The 19,241-nt window shown below is 37.9% G+C and overlaps 2 protein-coding genes and 1 long non-coding RNA gene across 8 annotated transcripts in view; 1 reads left to right on the top strand and 2 right to left on the bottom strand.

The window, feature by feature from the left end:
• The window catches only part of LOC127511276 (uncharacterized), a 249,197-nt gene that overhangs the window by 6,549 nt on the left and 223,407 nt on the right, over positions 1–19,241 (top strand). The window lies entirely within an intron of this gene.
• Positions 1–19,241, bottom strand: part of LOC127511199 (heavy metal-binding protein HIP-like) — a 219,057-nt gene that overhangs the window by 57,467 nt on the left and 142,349 nt on the right. The window lies entirely within an intron of this gene.
• Positions 4,104–18,441, bottom strand: LOC127511167 (gastrula zinc finger protein XlCGF57.1-like). 3 transcript variants are annotated; one of them, XM_051891831.1, is made up of 4 exons: positions 12,135–12,193; positions 11,260–11,485; positions 7,405–8,845; positions 4,104–4,719 (listed from the first exon to the last, which is right to left on the bottom strand). In XM_051891831.1, exons 2-3 carry the CDS (start codon positions 11,414–11,416, stop codon positions 7,620–7,622), a joined length of 1,383 nt encoding a protein of 460 aa, XP_051747791.1. In that variant the 5' UTR covers positions 11,417–11,485; positions 12,135–12,193; the 3' UTR covers positions 4,104–4,719; positions 7,405–7,619. The 3 variants fall into 3 exon arrangements, with proteins under 3 accessions (XP_051747791.1, XP_051747794.1, XP_051747793.1); XM_051891834.1 differs by having other exon boundaries at positions 7,405–8,732; XM_051891833.1 differs by lacking the exons at positions 11,260–11,485; positions 12,135–12,193 and adding an exon at positions 18,110–18,441.

Below are 19,241 nucleotides of genomic sequence, written 5' to 3'. Positions count from 1 at the left end.
AAAATTAAAAAAACAAAACTATAAAGCAATAAAACACAGACACAAAGAATTGTAGAAAAATACCATAAAATAAACTAAAATTAGTGCTAAATAAAAAATAACAATAAAATACAATGTAAAGGTGCTTCAACATGAATTATATGCTTTGTCAAACAAATATGTTTTTAACTTAGATTTAAAAACAGATAAAGATGAAGCCAGTCTTATCGAAATGGGCAAGTCATTCCAGAGTCTGGGGCCAACTGCAGAAAAAGCACGGTCCCCCCTCCAGTTTAACATTGATTTAGAGATAGACAAGAGTCTCTAATTTGATGACCAAAAAGACCTTCTTGCATGTGAAGGAAAACCACACATTGAATTATTAACTCAGTGTAAGGCTGGAAGCGGTAATTTATAATAACTTTCCTTAATATGTCAACCATTTAAAATGAGTAAAATTTGAATAAAAATATCTGAATAACAGACAGACGTCAAAGATGAATTAAAAACTCTTTATTTTTATTGCCAACAATGAAAACACCTGATGATAACAAGCAGAATCACTGAAGGAAAGAGAAACACAAGAATTAACAGAGTTTTAGATGTTGATTTTTATTGAAAATGTTTGGTCGCCATTATGACAATCAGTGTTTCAGTGTTTAGTTGCCAGTTTGACTCATTCTCTTTAATAGAATTAATTTGATTCATTCTAACTCAATTCTTATATGTTGAATTTAATTAATAATATTGCTTGTAATCTATTTTATTAAATATATAGAGCGTATTACTTTTTACAGTGTAGCCGTACTATTAAACCTGTCCCTAACCTTACCCGTATCACTCCTCAACAGCAGCACAAATGTTTTTGCAATAGAACATGAACATAATGAGTACATTTTACCTAACAATTATTTTTATTATTATTTTAATGCAAGTACGCAGATAAAGACACCTTGTATAAAGTAAGTCATTCTTATAGTGTTGAACATTTGGATCACTCATTGCTACCAAACACCTTTTTGCATTTGTACATTTGTAAATGCAAAAAAAAAGGAGGTGAAGGAGGATGGCTGAATGCAGGTTTTCAGACACAACAACGGAGCTGGACTTCACACACGAAGACGAAGCACACAGGAGGAGAACAGGAGACAGACTGAAGACAGGTAAGTAATCCAACGGAGTCCTTGAGGTAAGCATACAGGTAAGATGCTAACGAGACTGGACAATGAGCGCGTGTGAAAGAGAGTCCTTTATACTGCCGGTGATGAGTGTGCTGATGACGTGCAGGTGTGCGTGGTTAGTATTCTGGTGACGGGGTGCGCTGTGATCGGGTGACGGTGGAGCCTGGCGTTTCTGTGACAACATGTTTAAAGAATGGAAAAACACATACTGCATAGAAAAACTTAACTGTAACAAATAATGCACTGTTGTGAAGGAGAGGCCGTGAGAGCTTTTCTTGTAGAATGGGTTAGAGCCTTTCTCCCAGATCAATAGCTACCTTTCCTTTTCTTACCCTGAGCAACGGATTGTTAAACATGAGTGGAACAACAAAACCAGCTGACAGGAAACCGAAAGATAAGGGAAATAGGTGGAGATCAAGAGGGGAGAATACATTAACATATACTCCTCAATACATGTTTAAACAACAGCACTGAGATTGTACATTAGGATACTTAAATGTACAATGAGGACATTTCCACAAAAGATAAATAGAATTATAGCCCTTGCATTAGCTCTACTACTACATATATTTATGGAGATGAGAAAAAAATCCTGCCCTGTACAGTTTTGATCAGCTGTTCGGCTGAGTTTTCAATGTTGTTACGGAAAGGCCAAAGTCTTTTCGCAGTAAAAACAAATGCCGTGAGTAGTGTATTTTTTTTCTTGCAAATTAATGTGTATCTTGTATGGTTAATATTAATGTAACTGGTAATGGGTTTAAAAAAAAAAATTAGGCCCACACATGGTTACATTTTTTCCCATCCGGCCCTCAACCTAAAATGAGTTTGACACCCCTGGTCTAATTTTTATGACAATTTTATGATTAGTTTATTAAGTGCATTAAGTCCCCATGGATTATATATGATGTAAAAAAAAAAAAAAAAAAAAAAAAAAAAAATCACAGAATAAGGCAGAAAATACAGTACCTATCAAAAGTTTGTAAACATTACAGTTGTAATTGTACAATTGAAATAGACCTATGTCTCGTCTGCTCACCAAGGCTGGATTTATTTAATCAAAAAAATGCAGTAAAAACTGTAATACTGTGAAATATTATTACAATTTAAAACAGCTGTTTTCTATGTGACTATATTGTAAAATGTAATTTATTCCTGTGATAAAAGCTGAATTTTCAGCATCATTACTCCAGTCTTCAGTGTCACATGATCCTTCAGAAATCATTCTAATATGCTGATTTGCTGCTCAAGAAACATTTATAAATGTTGAAAACAGTTGTGCTGCTTCATATTTTTGTGGAAACCATGATACCATTCAAACATTTGTGGTAAGATTAAAAAAGAGAGAGATATTAATACTTTTATTCATTAAGGATGCATTAAATTGATCAAAGTAACAGTGATAATAAATGCAAATAAATGCTGTTCATTGAACTTTCTATTCATCAAAGAATCCAGAAAAAAATGTATCATGGTTTCTCCACATTTCTGAAGGATCATGTGACATGTGATCATGTGAAGACTGGAGTAATGATGCTGAAAATTCAGCTTTGCATCACAGGAATAAATTACATTTTAAAGTATATTCACACAGAAAACAGCTATTTTAAATTGTAATAATATTTCACAATATTACTGTTTTTACTGTATTTTTTATTAAATAAATGCAGCCTAGGTGAGCATAAGAGACTTTTTTCAAAAACATTAAAACAGTTGCGAATTAGCATTGCATTATTCATATACTTTATTGTCAATAAATGCCTTGAAAAACACACATAAACCAAATCTTGTCGCAATCGTGTGTTTGTCTTCGTTTCATCAGACAATACGTTTCAGCATTTTATTCAGCTGCTGCAGCTACATCGAATAGCTGAATTACTTCTACGAAACCGTTTTGGACATTCTGCGAGAGAGCGCCCCCAGCTTCCAGTATGAATGAAACATGTTACACGAGAGTGAGCACTCAATAGATCACCTCAATTTAGTTAAGAATACAACGACAGGTCATACAAAAAGTGTGGGGGACGAATTTACGTTTTATTAAAAGTGCGACACATCCCCCGCGTATTCTACGCCCATGCTCCTTTTCAGAATAGTAAAAACCACAAAATAGTAAAAATAGTAAAAACAGTAATAGTAAAATACAAATTATAAAGAAGTTTAGTGGTTTAAAATAATCTGATTGCAGAGACGCTAAAACAGGAATCCCAAATCTTGTCCCTGGAGATCTACATTCCTTGCTAACCCTGATCAAACATAACTGAACCAACTCATTAGGATCTTAAGGAGCACTTGATAATAACAGACAGGTGTGTTGGAGCAGGGTTTAGGGTATGTTTACATAACACTATTTCAAACTAAAAACTTTTTATGCATTTTGGTCATTCATTTGCACGAGAACAGCTTTTTGGAGGCCTGAAAATGCAAGCTTTTGAAGTGCAAGGTTTTGAAAACGATACCTTTACCATCTCCATGTAAACAACAAAAACGTGAATTTGTAAAAATGGTGGCATCATGTGCTTGCATATTTTGTGCTCAGTCTATAGGCTTGGAGTTTCTCTTTACAAAAGTGACATCGCCAACTACTGGCCTGGCATGCATAATACAGCGTTTTTAGTCGTATTTGCAGATCTGTGTGAACGGTGATTGCTTTGACAACATTGTCATCTGTTTTAAGTACATTGTTGTCATGTAAACATACCCTTAATCTGGGGAATTTCTCTTGCACTGGCATATTTTAAGAACACACTACTCACACTATTTATACTTAAAAACGTCATAGAATAGTGCATAACTACGCAAACTGGGATGCACCTAGTATCTGAGTACCTAGGCTAGACTTTATAATAGCGTGTCTGTTGCATGCATGTGTAGAACTTTAAAAGCTTAATTATTTTGTTCATTAACCTTGAAAATACTGTGACTGTAAAGAATGTCAAACAAAGATTGATTTAAAGAAATTTATTTCAGAAACATGTTTGATTGTTTTGTTGTTGAACCTATTCTTCAGCCTTCTTCACAGTCTCTTCCACATTGACACAAAGCTGTGCACTTTAAGGAAGCATTTTTACATTTTCAGTGCTGACCGGCAGCCTTTCTTGCAGCCACAGCTTAAGAGTTCAAGGATGGTCTTGCTTGGCTGTGGAAGAGTTGACCACAATGTCTCCAAATGCTTGGGCCCATCCAACCCTAGTCTGTTGCCACCTTAAGTACTTGTCCTCAACAGTGTTCATTGCAGCACCAGTACATTCTTAGTTGCCATGTCATCTGCATTCCAGGTATCCCATGCTATCTTCTTGCCCCTGGTTGCAAATGCAGATACTGTGTCACAGCCGGTGAAGGCATAGAACACGTGTAGGGCCTTGGATTTGTAACTGCCAGTAGTCTCCACATCCTGCTGACATGCGCCTACAACCAGTACACTGAATCAACTGGTGTACCATGACAGCAAGAAAGTCCTCAGTTTCTGTTTTGGCACAATGGCCTGCACAAGAATCAAATTAGATTTCCTCTTGCATACATGAAGAGGTAGATTCAGGGATGCTACTTCATGTGGCAGATTCTGCAAGAAAAGGATTTTTAAAAAAAAATCACTGTGCACTGTAAACAGTCCTAGCCATTATACGTGTCAGAGCTGGTTCCTGAGAGGCGCCAGGAGATTAAATCCTCCCAGGCCACACCTCATCCCCTCTTGGGATCTCTGGGGGACCTGCAAGCATTTTCGGTCAGCGAATCGTGCCTAAAATTCGTGCCTGCTTTGTCTCACATCATCCTAAGACCCCGGCTTGGATACGTGCCTAAAGTTCCCACCACTCCCTTTTGGGACCAGGTGGTGAACTTGCAAGCACTGCCCCTGAAGGAGGCAGACCCAGCCCTTGCGTTGCTGTATCCCATTGGCGCTCAGTGCGTTTAAGTGGACCGCACACAGAGCTTGAGAAGCTCAGAGCAGCTTTTTGTCTGCTTTGGAGGTCAGCATAAGGTAAAGGCTGTCTCCAAACAGAGGTTGGCCCACTGGATAGTGAATGCCATTGCCTTGGCTTGCTGCTTCCTCTCTGGCAGACACATGCAGAGCTGCGGGCTGGGCGACACCCAACACATTCTCAAGATTTTATAATCTTGGAATGGACCCACTGTGCTGTCGACAAGTAGATAGCCATGGGTCCTCGCTTGCTGCGCCATTTTTCTCCAAGGAGGGGATGTGAGCGCTTATTCTGCTCCTCTGCTTCCCCAGATGGCGAACCCTGTGGAGTTCCTCCAGCATCTTGTACTGGGCTAGATGGCCATATGATGTGATTCCCTGCAGATAATCCCATATGTATGTGTATATTTGTTCATGGCATGGTTTCCCTGATGGTAAACCCGTGTCTTTTCCTGGGTGGCTCTGTTCTGCCCTATCTCGGTGCCAGTAGCAGTTCCTCCCTGGTTAAGTAGGACCTACCTCAGGGATCCTCCATATGTAGCACTTCCACATGGGCAGGGTGCGGTCTCCGTAGCGTTTCCCTCCATTGCACTGGGAACATTTCCCTAGCGTATTTGTTATGGCTGAAAAACGTGGGAATTGAGTTCTGAAGCACTCTTCCCTGGGATAGGAACAGCTGGGGTAGAAACAGCAGCTTTGACCATCCCCATACCCTTCATCCCCTTTGGTATGGAGGACTTCTCTCTGGCTTACTTTGGATGCTGGGCAAGTTACAAAAATTTTTAGAAGCACTTGCCTTTGGCATGGCGCAGGCTTGCCAGCCTCTGCATCTCCAACACTCGTAACATGGTTCAGTCACTATGGCATTTTCCATAGGGACTCCATTACGTCAGTATCGATGTAGCGTTGAACGTGACTGACTGAATGGGAATGTACAGGTTACTATTGTAACCCCTGTTCCCTGAAGGAGGGAACGGAGATGTTATGTCCCCTTGCTATAGCCCTGAACCACCGCTGAATGGCCGGGTTCCTTGTCTTGGCTCCTCAGCAAAATATGAATGAAGCGAGTATGCCGGTCCTATTTATACCCATATGTGCCGGGTAGGTGTGACTCGGCATGTAAATCTCACTGGCCAATTCCCATTGGCTCGTTTTGTACGACTTGGAAGTGATTGGGCTCCCACTCCTTCAGGGAACGGGGGTTACAATAGTAACCTAAACATTCTTCTCTTTAACACCCAATCAAATTACATATGCAAATACCTGCTAGAAGACAAAGGATCATAAATTTTCCCTCCAAAGGAACAACTTCTTATTGGGTGTGACATCTTCAAACTTTAAAAGATGACTGATCACAAGATCATGCGGTTTTTCCACTTTTTGAGAAATTCTGATGTGAAGATGATGCTGAACTAGAAGTCTTCTAAGGACCCTTAAGTTTGTGCCAGGCTTTGGCCTTGTCTTTCCATCCACCAAAGATCCTTTGACCCCCATCTGGTTCTCTTTCATCAAGAAAACATCAGCAAAGATCAACTGGAGCCTCAACAAATTGCATCAGTACAGTTTAATTCAAATTGGAGACATGCAAATATCAAACTTAGTCAAATTATTTGCTACATTAAGTATCCCTACCCCTTTTAAATAAGGGTGTGTTAGAACTAAACTGATGGTTTGCTCAAGGCTGTTGATCTGCTGAATTTCAAACAATGCTACAACTTCTTGCTTTCCTGTATTTTGTTTCAGCTTTATTTTCCTTGGTAAACTGTATGCATGTATGTGTGTGTAATCACCTGCTATATCACCAAATGTACATGAGTTTTCAAATCAACAGAAAAATATACCAGGATAACCTGGCTTCTCTTGAGACTTCCCTGATATAGAGTGATCATAGTTCACTCTATGCACCTTGACACGATAGGTTACAAGGTAGTTTGTGATGTAAGAATCACTGGCGAGTTCAAATACTCATGTGCCAGTTAGTTCACGAAAAAATGAAAATTCAGTCATCATTTACTCACCCTCAAGTTGTTCCAAACCTGTATAAATTTCTTTGTTCTGCTGAACACAAAGGAAGATATTTTAAAGAATGTTTGTGACCAAGTCGTGGGGGACCACTGACTTCTATAGAATTTTGTCAATGGTACCCCACAACTGTTTGTGCATCCTTGAACATTCTTCAAAATATCTTCCTTTGTGTTCAGCAGAACAAAGAAAGTTTGGAACAACTTGAGGATAAGAAAATGATTACAGAACTTCCGTTTTGGGGTGAACTATCCATTTACAGGATTAGTTCACTTTAAAAGGAAAATTATCCTATGATTTACTCACCCTCCAGCCACCCTAGGTGTATGACTTTCTTCTTTCAGACGAACACAGTTAATAATCACCCTGATGCTCCAAAGCTTTATAATGGCTGAGGGCAAATGTAAGGGTTCTATTCAGTGTGAATTCTCATGTGGCCTTAAATAGATAGTTAAGTAAATCTCTCTAAGCACTGTTGGAAGGTGTAAGGCTTTTATCTGGTGTCAATTCTCATGTGCCTGTTAAAGTTTCCTTTTTGTGAAAGCCTTATCTCCAGTATGAATACTCATGTGCCTGTTAAGGCTTCCTTTACGGTTGAAACTTTGTCCACACTGTTGGCAGGTAAAGGGACTCTTTTTAGTATGAATTCTCATGTGGACTGTAAGGTTTCCATGTTGATGGAAACTTTTTCCACACTGTTGGCATGTGTAAGGCTTCTCTCCAGTGTGAATTCTCATGTGCCTGTTAAGGCTTCCCTTATGATTGAAACGTTTTCCACATTGTTGGCAGGTAAAAGGGCTCTCCCCACTGTGAATTATCATGTGGGCTTTAAGGTTACCATGTTGAGCAAAACTCTTTCCACACCGAGGGCATGTGAAAGGCTTTTCTCCACTGTGAACAGTCATGTGCCAGTTAAGGCTTCCTTTATGGGTGAAACTTTTCCCACACTGCTGGCAGGTGTAAGGCTTCTCCCCAGTGTGAATTCTCATGTGGCAATTAAGTTGTCCTTTTTTCTTGAAACATTTCCCACAGTGTTGGCAGGTGAAGGGACTCTCTCCAGTGTGTATTCTCATGTGGACTTTAAGGTTTACATGTTGAGCAAAACTCTCACCACACTGTTGGCATGTGTAAGGCTTCTCGCCAGTGTGTATTCTCGTGTGGACTTTAAGGTTTACATGTTGAGCAAAACTCTCTCCACACTGTTGGCATGTGTAAGGCTTTTCTCCAACATGAATTCTCATATGCGTGGTAAAATCTCCTTTTAGAGTGAAACTTATTCCACACTGAGGGCATGTGTAAGGCTTTTCTCCAGTGTGAATTCTTATGTGCCTGTCAAGACTTACTTTACGAGTGAAACTTTTTCCACAGTATTGGCAGGTGAAAGGGGTCTCCCCAGTGTGAATCCTCATGTGGACTTTAAAGTTTCCATGTTGAGCAAATCTCTTTCCACACTGAGGGCATGTGTAAGAGTTCTCTCCAGTGTGCAATCTCATGTGAACTTTAAGGTTTCCATGTTGAGCAAAACTTTTTCCACACTGTTGGCAGGTGAAAGGCTTCACTCCTGTGTGGTCTTTAAGGTTTCCTTGTTGATTTAAACTCTTTTGAGGTTTTTTTTGTGTTGAAGTCTTTTCAGTCTGCAAACATCGAAAAGGTTTTTCTCTAGTTATGAAATTGTGAAGATTCTCATATTGATCTTTATCTTCAATTTCATTGAGTACTTCTTTCTCCTTTTTCATTGCCATTAGAGCTAAGGTGAAAAAAAAACAAACAAAAAAGTTATCCCCAATTTAATGACACAATACAACATACATCAAAACATTTAGGTATGTAATGCATCAAAACCAACAACATGTATGCTAGATCCTATACCAGCGGTGTCCAAAACTGCTCTGGAGGGCCACTATCCTACTTGCCCCAATACACCTGCCGGAAGTTTCTGAAGTACTCAACTCTGGCCCTTAAAACTCCCTTTCCTTCAGAGTTTTGCTCCAACCCCAAACAAACCTGTACATGCTAATCAAGGTCTTCATGTATTTTTTGAAAGCTAAAAGCAGGTGAGTTTTATCAAGGTTGCAGAAAAGGGGACCTTGAGGGCCAGAGTTGAGAAACGCTGCTCTTCACAATATTGCTAACTCTTTACTTTCTTTAGGTCATATCCCAAAAACCTTTAAAATGGCAGTTAAAGGAACACTCCACTTTTTTTGGAAATAGGCTCATTTTCCAACTCCCCTAGAGTTAAACAGTTGAGTTTTACCTTTTTCAAATCCATTCAGCAGATCTCTGGGTCTGGCGGTACCACTTTTAGCATAGCTTAGCATAATTCATTGAATCTGATTAGACCGTTAGCATCTCGCTCAAAAATGACCAAAGTGTTTTGATATTTTTCCTATTTAAAACTTGACTCTTCTGTAGTTACATCGTGTACTAAGACAGATGGAAAATGAAAAGTTGTGATATTCTAGGCCGATATGGCTAGGAACTATACTGTCATTCTGGCGTAATAATCAAGGAATTTTGCTGCCGTACCATGGGTACCAATGATATTATGCAGTGCCTGTGACCCCTATTTGCACAGGGAGCGTGCCTTGCAACCATGGAGACATTTGTGAGAGACGCTGCACAATATCATTGCGCCTGCTGCAGCCATGGTACGGCAGCAAAGTTCCTTGATTATTACGCCAGAATGAGAGTATAGTTCCTAGCCATATCGGCCTAGAAAATCACAACTTTTCATTTTCCGTCGGTCTTAGTACACAATGTAAAAAGAGTCAAGTTTTAAATAGGAAAAATATCAAAACTCTTTGGTCATTTTTGAGCGAGATGCTAACGGTCTAATCAGATTCAATGAACTATGCTAAACTATGCTAAAATCCATTCAGCTGATATCCAGACCCGGAGATCGGCTGAATGGATTCGAAAACGGTAAAACTCAACTATTTAACTCTAGGGGAGTTGGAAAATGAGCCTATTTTCAAAAAAAGTGGAGTGTTCCTTTAAACCCTTTATTTAAAAAAAAACAAAAGAAAAAAAAACAGTTTTACCCAGGAGATATAGTTAATTATAGACTTATCTCAATGAGTGATTTAGTCAGAAGCGAAATGATCACTTTATATGATGAACATGCTGAATTTAGACTTTTAAATCGCATATAACCATTAACCAGCGAACAAACAGCTCAATCGTACATGCTTGACGTTCGAGAACAAACCTCATTAATTCTTACGGAAGCTCAAACGTGCTGCGTAACACATGAGAATGAGCCTCATTGGTTCTAAAAATGTTGTAATTTCTGGATACTGATTTCATGTAATTTGAGTGTGGAGTGGCATATTTAATCTAAATGTGTATATCAAAACGGTTTAAAATCATTGTTTACTTTTGTTACTACTTTGTAAAAGAGTGTCCGTACGGTGCACACACATTTACACCTAGTTCATTTTTTATAATTCCCGATATGCCCATTTTGTGCGTATGCAGCTTTTATACATCAGGCCCCAGAAGAAGAAACACCCATCCAAGATCAACATATTATGTTACATTTACAGCTGAGCTTGATAGAAGGTGTGAAAGTCACAACAGATGTTTCTTTAGTTCCCGTTTGACTCTTTTTGATTTGAACTGTTTGTCACTCAAACGTTCAAACAGTTTGATTAAAAATAATTAATAAATTGCAGTTTGTTATAAAATTAGTGCCCACTGGTGGTTTTATTTGCTCATCAAAGCCCTTTAAACGAAGAACAAATGCAGACAGCAGCAGTAACTCTACCAAATGTAAAGTTAATCACTCACATTTCAAGGTTTGCCTTACACAAAATAAATGTTTTTGTTAGATACTGTGGTATAATTAATTGATAGAAATTCATTCTTTTCCATTCAGAAATAAATATTGGATTTAAAGTTACACATGAGAATGATTTTGTTTTGACAACTTCTGTATTATTTATTCTTAATTTAATGTGTGACATATAATAACAAATGACCAACATGGAGGTAGGATCTTCTCAGGTTAACTCGAAGGCAGCATTAGTATTTGTCTGGTCATAAAACCACTTTAATTAGGACACTCATATGACATTCTTGAAAAAAATCTTTCATTTCTGAAGAGCTGGACGTTTTAATTAGGATCAAATGACTGAGTTCAGCTTTGAGAATGAAACCAACCTGTTTGTTCCTCAGTTTCTTCATGCTTCACTCTGAATGTTTCTTCAATCTTCATGTCTTCACTCTCCTCTTTAATGAACACAATCTTCATGTCTTCACTCTCCTCTTTAATAAACGCCATCTTCATGTCTTCACTCTCCTTTTTAATAAATGCCATCTTTATAATAGTGTGTCACATGGATCTCAGTCGCTTCACCAGTATTTCTGTATCTTTGGATACTCTGTCCTGTTTAAGATGAGAATAATTAAAAGAGAGAAAAAAAATCCAAACTAAATGTCTGGATGCGTCTCAGTCAGCTCTAGTTCAGCGCACTGGTGAGGGAGTCAGTCAGAGTTAGTGTACTTTAAAGACCTGATTAGACAAAAAAAAAAACCCCTCAAAACTAGCACTATAAATTAATAAAATAACACAATTTATAATGAAAGTTCACATTTAGGTGCTTATGACTTATATTTAGTATTTAATGATTTGTAGATCACATTTAATAGACTGTACTTTCATGAAAACATTTTCTTTTGATGTAAGTCTTAATTAACACGTTTGTGTTCCTGTTGCATTAAAACTGTTTTGACGAGCACGTGACTCACAGCGAATCATTTTGGGAAGCGTTTGATTCAATTGACTCGGACCCAGTGTCTCCATCACTACCTGCCAGTGACTGAATTCATGTTTATGATAAACTGATTCACGATAAAGAGAGAGAAATGAGACGCAACTGTTGTGTTACTCGTGTGTGGATGCGCTTTACACACAAAAATAACGTATATTTTAGAAAAAGCATTAATATGTTATATTCAATAATAGATAATTAATTCTGCATTGCTTGTAAAATTAAATGAACGGTTTCTACACTTTAAATGCTTTAAACACAAACCTTTCTTCAGCCGAATCACAACAGATGCAGGAGCGCGGCGCGTCTTTATGACGCCACACAACCACACCAAAATAAAAGTCCTGTCCACACGCTGCTGTCTAAAATGCATAGAAATTTACATAGAACAATATACAAATAATAAGTTGACAGAAATTCAGAGTTTAATGTATTGGTGAAAAACTCATTTAAAAGTATTTTGTCCAACTATGTGCTGAAATATTAGAAAACGACTAGAGTGAGATTATGTCTAAAAAGAAAACCTGAATGTTTGGGTGAAGAAACCATTTTAGACTAGACATAAATTAGATTAAAATGCAAATAGTGACAAATTTGATTGTCAGTATTGAAATGCATAAAAGTTAATGTTTTTTTTTTTCTTCTCATTTTGAAAGTGGACATATAGCCTAAAGTTAATTCAAGTCTAAAAATTCCTGAAAATAGGTATAAAATGTCTAAACATTATGATTGATGAAATTTATTTTCATTATTTCTTAATAATCATTATTTGGGTCACTTTTTCAATTTTAAAGATGATAAAAAATTATAGCTATAAGCCATAGAAAAAAGCTTTTGTTTGAAGCTAAGTCTCTATACACTGTCAAAACAAAATGTACTTTTATATTTTGTATTACAATTCAAATATCTTGTGTTTTATACAATAGTTTTAGTACTATATTACAAAACAAGGTCCCACTTTATATTAGGTGTGTTTAACTACTATGTACTTATGTAAAAATAAAATGTACTGATTCTTTAAATACAAAATGTTCCCTTAATAGAGATTCTGAAGCATACAACAGAATCGCGCAAACCAGCTCAAAACACATCACGACACCATTATTCAGTTATATTTCAGCATAAACATACATTGTGTTCACTGTGTTTATCAATCTATCAACAATTTATACTTAGTGTACAGCTGAAAAGTTGCAGAGACACGTACCCGTCATGGAACAAAGAAACTTTACAATGACTGGAGATGGATAATAACTGAAATGTCCTTTCTTACAGATGTGGTGAATCGAGGATGGCTGGACAGACTGATTTTGATTAACAAAAAAAAGGCATAGAAGCATTCAATTTGTAGTGCTTTTACAACATATTTTATATAATTACTTAAATAATTAGGTTAATTAATAAAAGACCTTAAGATAGATACTGCTGGATTTACAAAATTTTTACACAAAGGTTGAGGATCCAAACGCAGTATTTATTAGAGGGAGTAATCCAAAATCAAGTCCAAAAACAGGAAAATGGTCAAACACAGAGTGAGCAGTCCAAACAATGATATCTAGAACACAGGCAAACTGAACAAGGGAAAACACAACAAAACTTAGAAAACTGGAAAACCAATGCTAGGAAAGCAGTATAAACATTAGCAAGACTGAACAAAGAATGAGACAGAAACCAGGGTTTAAATAGGGTGAGATTGATGAGGTAACAAGAAACAGCTGTAGACAATCATTAGTCTGGGCAGTGGGTTATGGGTAATTAAGTCCGAGATGAAAATGGCAATGAACAGGGGAGTGCCCTCTGGTGGCTCTCAAAAGCACTCCAGCACAGGACTGTAACATATGTAAAGAAAGTCTGCTTCCATGAGAACTGTATCGGGTGCATTCCTGGCACAACACACTGACATGGTTTTAAGATTTTCAGATTTTCATGTATTTAAGACAGTTTTATCAGAACATGTATTTCACTGAAACATATTCAAGACATATGAAGACTTTTTAAGGATCCACAGACACCGTGTGTGGTAACCTGATGGTCACTCATTGAAGTATTCACACTCAGAGAATAGGAGGTACATAAATCTTGCCAGGAGGGCAATAAGCTAGAGCTGGTTTGTGAAGCAGCGCCTGCTCAATCTCCTCCATAATTTGCTATATCGAGGGGCCTGCTTGTACAGAGGGTGGACGATTCTGCTCCTGAGAGTATATTACAGAGTTTAAATCAAGAGAATCATGAATGCGAGAGAGAGCATCAGTTCTTTGACCAGACTGTAGGTAATAAAAAAATTTATTTAGTGAAAAAGAGCTCCCACCTAGCTAAGTTGAGGCTTTTGGCTGACCACAGGGTTGCAATGATCAGTTAAAACCAAAAATAGATGTCTCGCTCCTTCCAACTAGTGACGTCATTCCTCAAAGGTGGCTTTTCCAGTTGAAACTCAAATTTCTCAGCATTTGCGTACAGTTGAAGCTTTATGAGTTGTTTGAGGATCACATGGACATGCTCGATGCATTCCTCCAAACTAGGTGAATATACCAAGATGTCATCAATGTACACAATTAGAAATCTGATGAGTTCCTTTGTAGAGATGTCAACCGGCACAACTGCTGATGGTGGGATGACGGCATTATCGCTTGAGCTGAGATTTTAGTGCTGAGCTGCTGGAGTCAGTAGATTCAAACCATCGTCAAAAAACAGAGCAGGCAATAGTCAAACCAAGATGGGCAAACACAACAATCAGTTTGTAGTCAGACAGGCTGGGGTTGGCAACAGGCAAACAGTAGATAAGCAATAGGCAGAGGTCTAAAGAAAGGCAAAAAGGCCCAAACTGGAACAGGCAGAGAAACAAAATACAGGAACGCTCAGAATTGTTGCAGTAGCAAACAAGACCTTGCAACTAGTGAGTGAACAGAGGTTGCTTATATAGACCTATTGCTAATGACAAACAGCTAATTCCAGCTAAATCTGGGCAATGGGTTGTGGGAAATGGAGTCTTAAGTTCAAAATTTAAGGTAATAGTGATCTCGTGAAGTGGATAAGTGAGGCAGGAGAGGCAGCGACTTGGCTATGGAGACAATTCATATTGTGCTGTCAAACAGCTTTAAAGGTGTACTCACACTAGGCGCGGTTGCCTTGAACCTAGCACGATTGTTCCCCCTCCTCACTCCCCTGCACTCACATTGCCCTCCACGTTTCGGGCCGGAGCACACTTACGTCATATACGATGCAACTTTTTGTATGGAAGAAAACAGGAAGAAAAGCACTTTCACTTAGATACTGCCTAATATATTTATCGTTTATGCCGCGCAGTGATTTTCACTTAACAGAGGATTATTACAAAGGCAGCTGACGTTAATGGAGGAATTTACCTTTACTCACAAACTACAAATCCTGTTCATCAATAAGGTGAGATCCAGACCCACTATAAACCCAAATACACTTGAATTAATTGCGTTAATTGAAAAGTGTACTATCGAAGTAGTAATAAAGATGTTTGCTGTCGTAATGATGAAAGTAGCGCACACAAGAGTACTAACTGTTCCGTGCTCCGGCACGATTAAGCGCTCACACTGCATGCGAACCATGGCCAAGCCCAACTGAACTGTGCTCTGGCCCACCTCTTCCAAGTGGACCAGGGACGGCTACACGAACCGCACCCGGGCACGGTACGGAGCAATCACACTACTCGAACAAACCGGGCTTTGGGGGCCAAATGCGCTCGGGCACAGTTCAGAATGCCTAGTGTGAGTACACCTTAAAAGACAATGGTGTCATTATTTAGCTCAAGTTATTTTAGATCAATAACAGTGTGACATTCATCAATTTGAAACAAGGTCAATTCAGATGTAAACAGTTCTACAAAAGAAAGCAATGTAGTTATTCAGTTCATTGTTGATTCACTTCAGTTCAGATACCAGTGTCAGTGTTGCAAGATGTGATTCAGGTATTAAGCAGCTCAACACAAGACGACGGTGCCATCATCCAGTTTATGTGAACCTTAAGATTTGTTTTGCATCTGGAAGTCTTTACAGTGATTGCACTTGAAAGGCTTTCCTTCCCTTCCCTGTTATTACATGAATCCTAAGGTGTTTCTGCCTGTAAAACTCATTACACACTGATGACATTTAAAAGTCCTCTTTAAAGTGAAACCTCATGTGTACTTCAAGATGTCCTTTTTGAGTGAAACTCTTTCCACACTGAGAGCATGTGTAAGGCTTTTTTCCAGTGTGAACTCTCATGTGGTAATTAAGGTTTCCTTTTCTGTTGAAACTCTCAAATTCTCAAGTGCCTGTTGAGACTTCCTTTATGAGTGAAACTGTTTCCACACTGTTGGCAGGTGAAGGAACTCTTTCCAGTGTGAACTCTGTTATGGAATTTAAGGCTTCCATCTTGATTGAAACTCTTTCCACATTGAGGGGATCTGTTAGGCTTCTCTCCAGTGTGAATTCTCATGTGGACTTTAAGGTTTCTTTTTTGACTGAAACTCTTTCCACACTGAATGCAAGTGAAATAACTTCTGGTTCCTGTCTTTTGAGCTTTCTTTTGTGTGGAAGTCTTTTCAGTCTGTGAGCATTTAAAAGATTTTTCTCCAGGTATAAAATCATGAAGATTTTCATATTGATCATTCTCTGCATTGAGTACTTCCTTCTCCTCTTTCAATGGCATTAGGTCTAAGGTGAAAAACACAAGCCCAGATAAAAGTTAACCCCAGTTTAATTGCACAAAGCAACAGACAACAAAACATTAAGATATGTAATGCAATAACCAACAACATATATGCTAGATCTTATACCAGGGGTGTCCAAACCTTCTCCTGCAAGGCCACTGTCCTAGAGAGTTTTGCTCCAACTAGCCCCTATACACCTGCTGGAAGTTTCTGAAGTTGCCTGAAGACATTAGCTGGTACAGGTGTGTTTAATTGAGGTTGCAGCTAAACTTTGCAAGACAGTGCCCCATCTGTCCTTCAACATGTTGAAGGACTGAAACAACAATTAAACTCTTATTTCTGTGAGTTTATTTGCTTGGGTCAGAGATCTCTTCATTTGCAGAGGAAAAGACCTTTCAGTTGACATGGAGGAGCAGTTAGTCGAATTAAAGGGTTAGTTCACCCAAAAATGAAAATAATGTCATTTATTACTCACCCTCATGCTGTTCTACACCCGTAAGACCTTCATCATCTTCGGAACACAAATTAAGATATTTTGATGAAATCCGATGGCTCAGTGAGACCTCTATAGACAGCAATGCCACTGAAGTTCTAAAGATTTAGAAAGGTACTCAAAACATATTTAAAACAGTTCATGTGAGTTTCATTGGTTCTATCTTAATATAAAGCAACAAGAAAACTTTTTGTGCGCCAAAAAAACAAAATAAGGACTTTTCAACGATATCTAGTGATGGCCGATTTCAAAACACTGCTTCAAAACTTTTGTTTCGAATCAGTGATTCGGATCCAGTCAAAATGCCAAATGACTTTGGCGCTCTAGATCACTAATTTGAAACAAAAGATTCGCAGCAGTGTTTTGAAATAGGCCATCACTAGATATCGTTGAAAAATCGTTATTTTGTTTTTTTGGTGCACAGAAAGTTTTCTTGTCATTTTATAATATTCAAGTATTTTGTATCACTGTACTCACATGACCTGTTTTAAATGTGTTTTGAGCACCTTTCTGGATCTTGAGAAGTTCAGTGTCATTGCTGTCTATAGAGGCCTCCCTGAGCCATTGTATTTAATCAAAAATATCTTAATTTGTGTTACGAAGATGAATGAAGGCCTTACGGGTGTAGAACGACATGAGGGTGAGTAATAAATGATGTTATTTTAATTTTTGGGTGAACTAACCCTTTAAAGAGCAATGCCAGATTGTGTCACCTCTATAGCTCTTGCTCTCTGCCTTTGTTTTGGTTGATTGTGATGAATATTCTCAGTTGTCTGACGCCACCGTTAATTCACTTCTTCCATTTTCCATTGGATCTTCGCAGTGATTGGTCATGTGTGGATTTTAAATGACATTTAGTTTAAATGTTTTGTTTTTTGTATATGCCAGATGAAGGTCATGAGACCGAAACATTGTTAATAAAGCTATTTTGATACGTGTGCTAGTAATGGCGACCCGCTCTATGTCAAATAAAACCACTTTAGGACACTCATATGACATTCTTCAAAAAATATCTTTCATTTCTGTAGAGTTGGACATTTTAATAAGGATCAAATGACTGAGTTCAGCTTTGAGAATGAAACCAACCTGTTTGTTCCTCAGTATCTTCATGTTTCACTCTGAATGTTTCTTCAATCTTCATGTCTTCACTCGCCTTTTTAATAAACAACATCTTTATGTCTTCAATCTCCTCTTTAATAAACACCATCTTTATAATAGTGTGTCAAGTGGATCTCATTTGCTTCACTAGGAGTTTTTCTGTTTTCCGTGTCATCAACATTGCGATTATTCAAGCGCTTTGAATCACTGAATCATTTTGGGAAACAATTGGTTCAGTTGACTCCGAGTAATGAAAAGTAATTGATGACTCAGTGACTGAGTAATTGAGTAATGTTTCTCCATCGACATAATTTGTGTTTATGATAAACTGATTTAAATGTTGAAATTAACATTAACAAAGATTAATAATGCTGTAGAACTAATGTACTTGACTAATGTTAGCTAAAAAAAAACTTTATTGTAAAGTGTTACAATGAATTAAATATTAATTAATTATAATATTTAATTCATTGTAACACTTTACAATAAAGTTTTTTTTTAGCTAACATTAGTCAAGTACATTAGTTCTACAGCATTATTAATCTTTGTTAATGTTAATTTCAACATTTCTAATACATTAAAAGAGTTGCATTTTTTTAACATTAGACATAATTGATACTGTGATGAGGCTGGTAAACTGTATTCGCGTGAGTTCTGGTCTGCAACGTTGCCTTTTTCGAGCCTTGCTGGTGGAAATGCATGCAGAACAGCATGATCTTTTGCTACACAACGATGTCCGATGGCTGAGCAAGGCTCGTGTGCTGGATAGAGTGTTCAAAATGAATCTTCAAAGCCAAAAGGCAGAGAAATTTCTGAGGTTTTTGAACGACAACACAGAGATGGCATACGTGCATTTATTGTGCAATATCATGTCTCACCTAAATCAGCTTAATTTTTTTTTACAAGGCAAGAACCACACTATTGCTGACATGTATGAAGCTGTTGAAGCTTTTTGAGTGGGATCTTCAAGGGAGAAAGCTGCACTTTCCATATTTGCATCAGCATTGCGAGAAACACCAGATGCGAGAGGACCCTTTAAGGACCCCAGTTCTACTCAAATTAGAAAACATTATTACAAGCTTACCGTTGTGAATCGGACTAAGGTAAAGAGATAGTTTTG

This window comes from Ctenopharyngodon idella, chromosome 4, assembly GCF_019924925.1.
Source record: "Ctenopharyngodon idella isolate HZGC_01 chromosome 4, HZGC01, whole genome shotgun sequence".
In the NCBI taxonomy this organism is placed as follows: domain Eukaryota; kingdom Metazoa; phylum Chordata; class Actinopteri; order Cypriniformes; family Xenocyprididae; genus Ctenopharyngodon; species Ctenopharyngodon idella.
The sequence above is the reverse complement of the archived record's forward strand: the minus strand, read 5'-3'. Positions and strand labels throughout refer to the sequence as shown.

Excerpts from the sequence above, each read along its gene's own strand:
- LOC127511167 (XM_051891831.1), bottom strand. The coding sequence starts at position 11,416 with ATGGCATTTATTAAAAAGGAGAGTGAAGACATGAAGATGGCGTTTATT. Across the intron at positions 8,846-11,259 it reads AGAAACTGAGGAACAAACAG|CTCTAATGGCAATGAAAAAG; the intron begins GTTGGTTTCATT and ends TTTTCACCTTAG.